This window comes from Siphateles boraxobius, unplaced genomic scaffold (assembly GCF_051911475.1).
Source record: "Siphateles boraxobius isolate OS27281-9 unplaced genomic scaffold, OSU_SipBor_1 5, whole genome shotgun sequence".
Lineage (NCBI taxonomy): Eukaryota > Metazoa > Chordata > Actinopteri > Cypriniformes > Leuciscidae > Siphateles > Siphateles boraxobius.
Genome location: NW_027509141.1, coordinates 17,766,137 through 17,777,396, shown reverse-complemented (window position 1 = coordinate 17,777,396; position 11,260 = coordinate 17,766,137). Strand labels below are relative to the sequence as shown.

The 11,260-nt window shown below is 38.6% G+C and overlaps 1 protein-coding gene across 1 annotated transcript in view; it reads left to right on the top strand.

Moving 5' to 3' along the window:
* Positions 1-6,998: 6,998 nt before the first annotated feature.
* The window catches only part of LOC143711389 (spermatogenesis-associated protein 16-like), a 67,469-nt gene continuing 63,207 nt past the window's right edge, over positions 6,999-11,260 (top strand). Inside the window, exons 1-2 of the mRNA XM_077202840.1 lie at positions 6,999-7,517; positions 8,860-9,005. Coding sequence (XP_077058955.1) covers positions 6,999-7,517; positions 8,860-9,005 — 665 coding nt within the window. The remainder of the gene's footprint in view (positions 7,518-8,859; positions 9,006-11,260) is intronic.

Genomic DNA, 11,260 nt, shown 5'->3' with positions numbered 1-11,260 from the left:
AAGATGGGGGATATTAAAGCGGTCCGTGAAAACAGTGGTGCAGTATCTCCTGCTCTTCCTTAAAGTGTGGTGCATGACAGCGCGACTGTTTGTAAAAGAAGCGTTCCTGAGAAATGCTACATGTTCTTAAAAATAAGAAAAAAATGTGCCGAGAGAGAGAAAGAGAGAAGAGGGCTGAGCTGCTCACTGAGAGTATTTCTTACAAATGTTCCACTTCACTGTGGTCACATTGAAGCGATTCAAGACGTCCTTTAGTGGAAGACTAATAACTCAGGTCTGTGGTTTTTGTAAATTGTGGACGACACCGGGTGGAATCACTGTCTGCCCAGAAAAGCAGAAGTGGTACATGATGGATAAACGAATAAGCAGCTATTTATATGCATCAAGGGTGAAAAGGAGAGAGTGTGTTTGTCATCCAGTGCTGATTGTCCAGGCCAGACGCTGAGACAACGTGCACTGATGTCCGTAGAGTTTATTGCAGGAGAACCCAATAAATTGAAAGGTGCTGGTTTTGTCTTATTGCGTGCGCGTGTGCGTGTGTGTGTGTGTGTGTGTGTGTGTGTGTGTGTGTGTGTGTGTGTGTGTGTGTGTGTGTGTGTGTGTGTGTGTGTGTGTGTGTGTGTGTGATGGATAATGTACACAATTGCAGCAACTCAGACATGTTGGAAAATCAATGCTGGACATTCTAGATATAAACTAAACCCAATTTATACCACAACAGACAACTCACAACCATTCATCTGTATAACAACAGTCAACTGCATCTTAACCTTACTTTCTCTGGGCTAATTAAATAAAATAAAATAAATATTAAATGTTTACTTGCATAATAGTTTGTGGCTGAGGGGTAGACTTTGTATACTTTGGGCTTTAGCCTTCCACTGGCCACGGACTTGACACAAAATTTTCTCACTCAAACCGCATCTGTTTCTGATTGCTTTTAGAAAGGAAAAACTGATCAACAGTTAAGGGCAGCTTTTCTCCATGATAATATATTGGCAAACGGTCCAGTGCATATCTGTGTTTGCGCTCTGGAGAATGTCAAAGGTTTCTATTTATAACATGTTTTTGCAGAATTGGGCAATAGCCAATCACAAACATATCTGTTGATTTCTTGAAAGCGTTTATGTTAGCACTGAACAAAAAATCCTGAAACCCTCTCTCTTTATAACAAACACTTATGTAAATAAGAGATGCATTGTGCAGTCAGCTTTATTGATTATAACCAAACTTTGTGATGTCGCAATGAACTAAGATGAGTGACAGCTTTTTAGGGACTATAAAGGGAGTGCTCTTTCTGTGCTTTCCACCATGCTAAATCATGCATACAGTATGCTTTCTTTTCTGGTAAAATGTACAGTGTTTTGTGAACGTAGACTCTTTAAAAACAAAAAGTTTATCAGGAGCATATATGCTGCGATGTGTAGTTCGTGCGACGACGCGTAACTTGAAACTATTTAATGGAAATCAATTTAGATTTGTTTTTAAAGGGGAAGCGCATCTTCTTAGCCTTACCCTGGAGTTGGTTCATAAAACTTTTTAAGACAAGGCAAGGTCATTATAGGTTGTAAAATGTCATGTGATGCAACGGCCCAAGAAACAAATTAATTTATGAATTAATAATATTTGCACACAAAAAACATGAAAATATTCTTCTTTTTAAAATTAAGATTAAAATGTGGAAACTCAAATACACTGTGTAATGAAAATATCCTTTTTTTAAACTTGATTATTTTTGGAGTCATTTCATCTAACATTTTTTGAAAATACAAAAGTTTAGTCAAAACCATATTAATTGAAACTGAATTTTAAAAAGATTTCCCCTCTTTTTTTCCATTGACAACAGAAATCCAATGAGCTTTGGGCTCTGTTGAACACCCTGTAAACTCTGACATAGAAAAGCATTATATATTTGTGATTTCTTTTAGCACTTTTACTGGTTTTTTTTTCTTTCTTCTTCTTTCTTTCCTTTTGCACATATCTAGGTTTTTCGTCTTCTGGCGCATCTGCAGACACAGTTTATTTCCCCCCAGGCTGTAAAACACACACACACACACACACACACACACACACACACACACACACACACACACACACACACACACACACACACACACACACACACACACACACACACACACACACACACACACACACACACACACACACACACACACACACACACACACACACACACACACACACACACACACACACTGAAGCCCATACACACACAGTCTTATTTTTTAAAGTTGACATTCCAATAGGGACTGCTGTCCTCCTCATGGAGTATGAGAGACAAGTATTTTATTGTCAGAAGAAAACATTACCTCATCGTCACCTTACCAGCAATTGACATGCTGTTTGAGCGATGCTCATTGTCAAGGTTAATCGAAACAGACAGTCTTATGAAGATTTAGCGCAGCAAAACAAGAGCATATAGCTATTTGTCTGGCTGCTAGGGGAGAAATGAAATGATTAATGATTAGGATATGTTATATATTGCTATATAGTGAGTTCACACCCGGTGAACAACTGTAGAGAGGATATGTGTGTAATTAAATTGATCACTATTTACCTTTCATTCCAGTGGCATCCACTGACATATTTAATTGGGTATAACAGATACAGGTATCAACCTAAAGAATAAAGAATGAGAAATGACCATCTGCAGTCTCCATAAATACACACCTGTAATTTTTGCATAATTTTATACTGTATATTGTCAGATGCATATGTACTTTTTGACATAAGTACAGAAGCACAATAAATATTATTGATAATAAAAGAGTCCATGGTTGATACCAGTTTCAATTCTACAGTTGTAATTGAAATTATTCAGCCCCTGTTGCAAATTGGGTTTATTGGCAAAATGTACAGACTTTCAGCTGTTTACAATGAACAAATCAAACAAAAGTAATTGAAGCTCAACACAGCAAATGTTTCAAGTGGTTAACCCCAAATTCAACTGAAATGCAACTTTTAATGACTCTTTTGCTGTTATGACCTGCTGCAAACGAGATGTATAACCAGCTTCTGGCAGCATTTCTGAGGACTCTTAGCCCACTCCTTTAAGCCTCCAGTTCAGTAATATTCTTGGGTTTGCGTGCTTCAACCGCCATCTCTAAAGGTGCAGTATGTGAGAATGACAACTAGTGGTCAAAATAGTTACTGCAGTCGAATTAAAAATATCAGAGATCGTTGTTTCTCCCACCAACTGCTCCTTAGACTGGATGGCGCTCACATGGTTGCCAGTTTGAGCACACGCAAAAGGAACGAGCGCAATGGACCATGAAAATTGGCAAATTGGCAACGTGCAGTATCACAGACCAAAACAATAACAAACATTCCAGCCTGGAAACATTTCAAAGTAAAATAACTGGCTTTAGAAGTGTTTTTCAGAGAAACGAGTATGTGAACTTAGCATGTTTCCTCAATATATGCAAACACATTATGGTATTTTAATGCTTTTAGAGTGAAAAAGTTACATACAGCACCTTTAAATCCCACCAGAGATTTTCTACTGGGTTCAAGTCAGGTGACTGTGATGATGTCCTGACAGGGTAGGATCTTCCAGGACTTCTTCTGCAACCAAGCCTTGGTGGAATTTAAGGTATGCTTGGGATCATTGTCCTGTTGGAAGCTTCAGCTTCCTCACTGACGGCATTTTCTAGGATTGCCTGATCCTTCAATAAATTCATCATGCCTTCCACACGCTGCAGGTTTCCAGTGCCAGAGGATGCAAAGCAGACCCAGAGCATCACCGAGCCCCATCATGCGTAACTGTAGGCAGAGTGTTCTTTTCAGCATATGCTTCATTCTTCATCCTCCAGACATACCACTGATCCATAGGACCAAAAAGGGTCTGTAGTGGGCCTGCCTTCTCATAAATCTGGTTGCAGCCATTGATAGCTTCATTTTTCAGCCCCGTCCAGGTAGTGATAACCACTGTTCCTTTAACTTTGAACTTGCAAACTATACTTCCAACGGTGTGTCTAGGAACATTTCGTGTTTTTGCTTATTTTTTTTATAATGCTCCTTGTTTGTGAAGGGTGAAACTTTTTGGACCATTCTTATGACTTATGCCATAATTCTAACATGCGGTCAAACGTGACACTCAACAAACCTAGCCAGTTCTGATTTTTCATGTGTTCTAGCTCAAGCACACCTGGTGCAACTAATGAAGCCCTTGATTAGTTGCATCAGGTGTGCTTGAGACAACACTTCTTTTGCAGATTTGTGCTGTTGTGAGGGTTTCTATTCAGGGGGTTGAATCATTTTAAATAAAGGGGTTAAATAAGACTACAGAAGTCATTAAAAGTTGCATTTTCAGTTTAATTTGGTGAGACCACTTGAAACATTTGTTGTGTAGAGCTATTTCAATTACTTTTGTTTGATTTGTTCATTGCAAACAGCTGAAAGTCTGTACAACTGTACATAAAAAAGAACATGCTCTATTACACTTCCTTTAACTATTTTAACTATTAAACATTGAAATATTAAACCAAATTAAAAAATATAATTAAAAATATGCATGTAGCCTTCAATTACTTTCTTTCAATAAAGTAGAAGTAAAAATTGCTTAAAAAAGACAGGCAAACAGTAACTATTTGTAAAGTAAACTAATATTTAAGTTGGTAAAAAGTGTGTGGTTTTTTTATTGCTCTTCACAGAGAATGCTCACAAATGAGCATGTGAGCATTTGAAATCAATCAGACAGTGCGCAAGAGACGAAAGCCTGTAAAACCGGTACAGCTGTACGTGGTACCAAGGTATCTGTTCTTTTGACATCACATCCAACTATAAACCTAAAGTCATATTTCGTAGCTGAGAGAAATTAACTGAAAAGACAGCAGTAGGGAGCTAGCAAATTATTAGGCCCTAAATATGTCAATATATTTGTCTAGTATACTGTACATGTAATGTATATTTTAGACTGTAATATAAATGAATGTACGCAACGTTTTAAGCAACTGGCAGTGGCAGACTATCCTTTGAGACAGCGCTCCGCATCTGTTGGCAAGCCGTCAGTGATCGTTGATAGGGTTGTATTCAAGGCATTATCAGTAATGAGAAATGCCTGAAGTTGAGAACCATATTCACACATCATAATAGCAAGCTTAATTTTAAACAGTGTGAACATCAGTTTTTGGGCAAGAACTGATTCAAATGTTGACACTACACAGACTGTCCCTTTGGCTAATTATTTCAACCAATCAAAGCACAGAATTTATCATGAGTTATATAGAGCAACAGTGGGGTTCCAGATGTAAAAATCCCATTCATTTTCTCCACAGGAAGTGATTTTTAATGATTACTTATAAACCTAAAAAAAACAGACCAATTGTGATGTAGACAAGGTTGTTAGCTGATGATATTTGCCATCAGCCCACATAATGTCAATTTATGTTTACTAGTGAAATTCCTGGTAGAAAAACTACTCACGATTCTTCTTATAAAAAAAATATTCCATCAATCAGAAAATCGAACAAATAAATCATGGCAAAAGAAATGTGTCCACCCACTCCCACGAAACACTGTGAATGAGGTAATCGAGTCCCCCTGCACGCTCTCAATATCTTCGATATTTGTTCATAAATATAAGTTGAGAATTGTTTAAGGATAAGAACATTTTGTCAACCCGCCTCTATTAGGTAAACACTTTATTAATAGATGCAGGTTCAAATTTGTTCAATTAAAAAATAACTTTTTTTTTATATGTAGGCTAATATTAAAATATTTTGTGTGTATGAAATGTATGCAACTTTTTTAATAGGCTAAACATAAAATAAATTGTTTCCATATACGCAGGCAGCGTGTTTAAATTGTTTCTACATACTCAGCATGTTTAAATCAATAGATTTATATTTATCCATCGTTTTAATTTCTATATTTCTTTAGCTTCAGGGGATCGTAGTTCTTTCCCTCGTGAAACCGTAAAGCGTCTTGTAACTTTGTCTTTTTGTCCAATTTTTTTGCTTCAAATCAAAGAGTGTGATGTGTTTTTCACCTCATAGCGGGTAGGTTTGATTCATGGCTTATAAAACTCTAAAACAAAAAACTAAAAATACTTCCAAAACCAAAGCAACTAAAAAAAAGTGGGCGGGCACTGTAGCTCTCTATAACGGTTAGTCCCGATTCTCTAATCTGATTGGACAACACAGTTCCATAAGTTGTGTGGTGATGTCAGCGTTAGAATGTGATTCTTCAAGCATTCAAAAGGACACATTTCGCTATGAAAACTAGGAGGTAAGTGCAACTTGGCATAATCAAAGATTATTTAACAGAAATATATTACTTAAATGCAGAGATACTGTAGTTGAAGTCATCTTTATTTCCTCCAGTCAAGGCAGCAGTCTAGGGTGCAATAGTTACTGTTTAAAAAAATCCTATATAAACTTATTTATTGCCACCTAGTGGGCACTAACGTTACAGTGAATCCTTATCTAGTGCCCACATCTCTTAAATTATTTTGGCCTATTGTACGAAAAATGTATTTATAAGGAACAAAACTCTCTTTCTCCCCACACTGTAACACATGTACATAAAGATGGCAGAATTTGCAGTCTACTCCTAAAGCAGGAGCTCGGCCTATTGCCAACAGGTGTATATGTCACAGTGACCTTTTCCTAAGCACATCTCAAGAGCAGCAGTGAATCAGCACCCCGGCCCACTACATTATTTAAGTGACTTCTCTAACAGTACACTAACAGCAGCGCTCTTACAGAAGAATAATAGCAGCGAATCTATTAAAGTTTCAGCCCGCTTGGAGAATTGAGAACTTGTCTGAACTCTATCTGTATGCGAAGAGCAGGCCTTCATTGGGATGTAAAACGCATATTTCCTGGGCTGTTTGAATTCATGGGGCGTAACCATATGAATGGGATGTCCTGCGCCTCAGGTGTCTGTTATTTCCAAATGTTTCTGTGATTGCTTCTTTGACTGATTTTGAGCCACGAAAAGCATAGCATTAATTTTAAATCTATTTCAGGCACATCATGGCAAATTCGACTGGAAGCCCAGGGCTACAGGGACTACAGCAGACGGTTTTCCCCAAGAACACAGAACACCTGACGCCTGCCACCATCCGGTCAAAGCAGCCTGAGGAAAAGGGCCAAAACAAGAGAAAAGAGAAAAGGACAGACAGCGGTGCCCCAAAGAGGAGCAAGAAGAATGACACCCGAAGAAAAGATGGATCGCTGGACGACTGTGCGGAGGCAAATAATAAACGAAGCCCCCTTTCTTCACCCCCTCGCATTTCTCTAAGAGACCTGATGGAGGCTGAGACAAAGTTAGTGTTCAGTGACGAACAGGACATTACCCACAAGTCCCTGGCCTGCACCGCCACACAATTAATGTGTCAAGCGGCTGAAATAGGAGGGCCTCCGAGTGGACCTAATCTCAGCTTTCTGCCTCAAATTGACAAATGGCTCGATGTAGCTTTACAGGACGCCAACTCGTACTACCAACTGAAGAATTATGCCACTGCAGCCAGCCGTTTCACTGCTGCACTAGAGGTACTCGATATTTAAATTTTACCAAAGGCTTCCCGACCTACGGGCCTTTATATGTTCATTTAACACACTGAAATTTCTGGAAAATGCGCATGAACTGTTATGGGGATCCTAAGGTGTTTGAGTTCATGTTTGCTATATGGATCTGCTTGGATGTTCTAATTGATTGCAAGCATAATCTTAAGATTGCTTAAAAAAAGTGATAGCACACCTAGTTTCAACAAAACACACGATTTGAGGTATCAATCAAAGGGCAAATAAGGCAGGACGATTAATGCATTAATTTAATATCTGATGCTTGTTCAAATGCCTAAAAACTAACCCAGAGCAATAGAAATAACTGTGAGAGTACAATGATAATTTAAATAATCATTCAGTACCATGGTATTTATCAAAGTACTGTAACATTCCCATCTGATACCATTGTACTCTCACTGTGGTTTTAGTCTTGTTGAATAGACCAGGGAAGTACAATATTCAAATTTGATACTGTTATTAATTTATTCAATTCTTTAATTACGTGTTACATGGCAGCAAAGGTAGGTCTAATATAAATGTAAAAAATATGGGAAATACAGATGCACAATTAAATAAATGAAAAAATAATGAATTAAATGACGTCTGACTCGGCTGATCTCTATGTCACCGTAACAAAAGGTTATTGAAGATATTATGAGGCACAGAGCAGAGCTTTAATTAATGTTTACAAACTGTTGGAGCTCAAAGGCTCTTTAAATCATAATTCTGACCTGTTATTGCTGTTCCCTGGATCCTACATTACCAGACTCTTAATGCGTTTATGTGGATCTGCAGAGTCTGAAACGTCACAGGTGTTCTTTCTTTTTTAATTTTTCTCCACTGAGATTAATACGATTTGACATCGCACAATACATGAGGTTAAATGAGGTAAAGGCCATCATGAGAATATTTATACATGCTTTATTGTAAAGTGGAAAGTAAATAGAATATTTTGCTTTTAATTAAGCTATATGTGTTTATTGTTGAGTTGGCAGTACTTAAAAAAATCAGTGTTCAAGGTAAAAAATTGTGTATTTGTATTTGGCTTTGTGCATTTAAATGATCTGAGCTCAGGTCACAGAAGTGCATCGAGCAGATTCTTGAAATGTGACAGTGATGCGACTCTCTTTCATTAAAACATCTGTATTACATTTAATTTGAAAATGTAACAACTATTTTATAAGAAGGATTATGACCTGTAGCACTACTCGCAAATACAATCTGTAAAAAAATCACTTTGAAAAAAACTACCTGTGAAAAGCAAGGTTTTATTTATTCAGTTATAGGCTATATCTCAATTCATTTATCACTCCTTTCTCTCTCCCAGCTGTGTTCCAAAGGTGCTGTGTTTGAGGAACATTTAAATGCTGATTATGAAGAAATTTGTAAAGTTGCCAGCTTCATTGAGTCCAGGATTGTGGCCTGCTATCTCCGAATGAAACTGCCAAACCCAGCATTGCTGCATTCCTACAGGTAAATCACAGACAAGACATACACCAAACAAATCTTCAAAAACCCGGATACCCAAAAATGACAGCTGTATTATTCTAGTAGTTTAATGTCTAAAACAGTATACTGTACATATATGTACACTTTAAAAGTAAGTACACTTACATTTTAGTAAGATTTTTTTAAAAGATTTTTATTGAAAGAAATTAATTTATCCTTACTGTTATTCAGCAAGGATGCATTCAATTTATAAAAAGTGACAGTAAAGACTTTAATAATTTTAATAAAACTGTATTTTATTTATCAAAGTACCTTAAAAAATCCTACACCGGAATGAATTACATTAAATTAAATTACATAATAAATATTAAAGCATAAAACTTGTTACATAAAAAAGTTGTTTTATAATAGTTCACAATATTACTGTTTTTACTGTATTTTTTGGGGGGGTGCAGGAAACCTAAGAGGGGCGGTACAGCTTCAGGTCTTAAGACATGCTTGGCATAATGATATCCCTAAGATCCCTCCTAGATTTTCTTCGCCATGCTCGCCTTCTGACCCTCCCTCCAAGCACTCGAGCTGGGTCCAGAGTCAGAAGGAGTTTGGGGGGGCTGAAGGAGCCTGGGCTCAAAAAGGGATGTAGTATTTGAACATCGCAGATTGAACCCTCACCTCTCTGAACCTCTCAGCTACCATGTCTACTGCATTGCCCAAGGGCCAGAGGGCGAGACTGGGGCATCAAGGAGGAAGGATTTCTCCTTTAACCTCGAGAGGTTCGACCACAGATGCCTCTCTGTTGCAACCATAGCAGAACCATAAGGGGCTTTTGCACCGGAGGAACGTTTTCATAGTCCCTAGAACTATTGGCGGAAGTACCTGTTTTTTGCCATGTTCGCACAGCAGGAAATAGGAACCTTTCAGAAGAACTAATTTAGCTCCTACTTCAGAGTCGGGTCTAAACCAGCACTATAGGTACTAACAGTGACGTTAGTGTGCGCTGATTGGCCAAACGCAAACGAAACACCAGCATCTGCCATTTTCAAAAAAGCTATGTAAACAGATTATAGCCTATATATTTACTCCTGAAACTGGTAAATAGGGCTCCACCAGCCTGAGCTGCTTCCACGTAGGCCTTGCCCACCAGCCTAGATGACATCTGGCACGGCTAAGAGGGCAGGACCGGAGCCCTCGGGGAAGACGCCGCACCAGAGCTCGCGAGTGCCTCTTCAACCCGGGGCATTTTCCAAACCATGTTCATGCAGTCCCTTCACATTAGAATAATTTGAGGCAGTGGAGCTAGCCAAATAGGGGTTCCTCCACAATATCAATGCCTCACCATGGAGATCGGGGAGAAAAGTTGTGAAGGGGGAGTGTCGATGATCCGCCAGGAAACGCTCATTGAGTCTGCTTCGAACAACTTCCGGTTTATTCTCTGCCAATCAGTCTAGACTGAGTCTATCTGTTTGATGAGTTGTAAATAATCTTAAATGTTTCACTGTACATTGCTGATGGACTCGTAGGTTAGCCTAAATTTGCACTTTACTAGAGCCCCCTTATTGATTTGATTCTGGAACTGGGCCTGGCTCAGCGGTATCTGTATGAACCAGAGTACTCTGAAATCGAGCTTAGAGAGATGGAAGAGACTGAGGCAGTGGTACTGACAGAAGCTACAGTCAGACATGCGTTGTATATAGCCAAAGACTTTATACAGAAAGACGATGTACTCTTATTACTATGAATGAGAGAAAGTGCAACACACAATAAGATGGAATAAGTCCCAAAAAGGAAAAGAGTCAATCGATGATTGGTAAAGTCATTGCGTCACTGAGGCTGCCGTTAGAAGCTCCGGTTCCTATGGTGTTCTGGGACACCAGCTTAGGACTGCGCATGAGCATTAGCTTGGTCCAGCCTGAAAAATGCATTTTTTTGTCATAATACGAGCACTTGTTATCAGATTTCATTGGTGATTTCAAATATGAAACTGAATCGTAAGCTTGGCGAACAGTCTTGGAGAATTTCCCTATTCAAAGAGATAGGAGCTACAGTTGCATGCCAGTGAGGCGTTTCAAAGATTGCCACTGAGTGAAATTACTTGTCTTAAAGCGACTTTGGTATAACTATGTTGTGTTCTATGAGGTGAATATTCCGGTTTTCATGACAACAGTGCGAGTTATTGTATGTGTGAGAGGCCGATGTCGGCTCACACGCACTCTCAGGTGATGATACACAGGGCAACTTTTTGGGCAAAGTTGCTGGGCAATGTTGCGGTCAACAGGCAA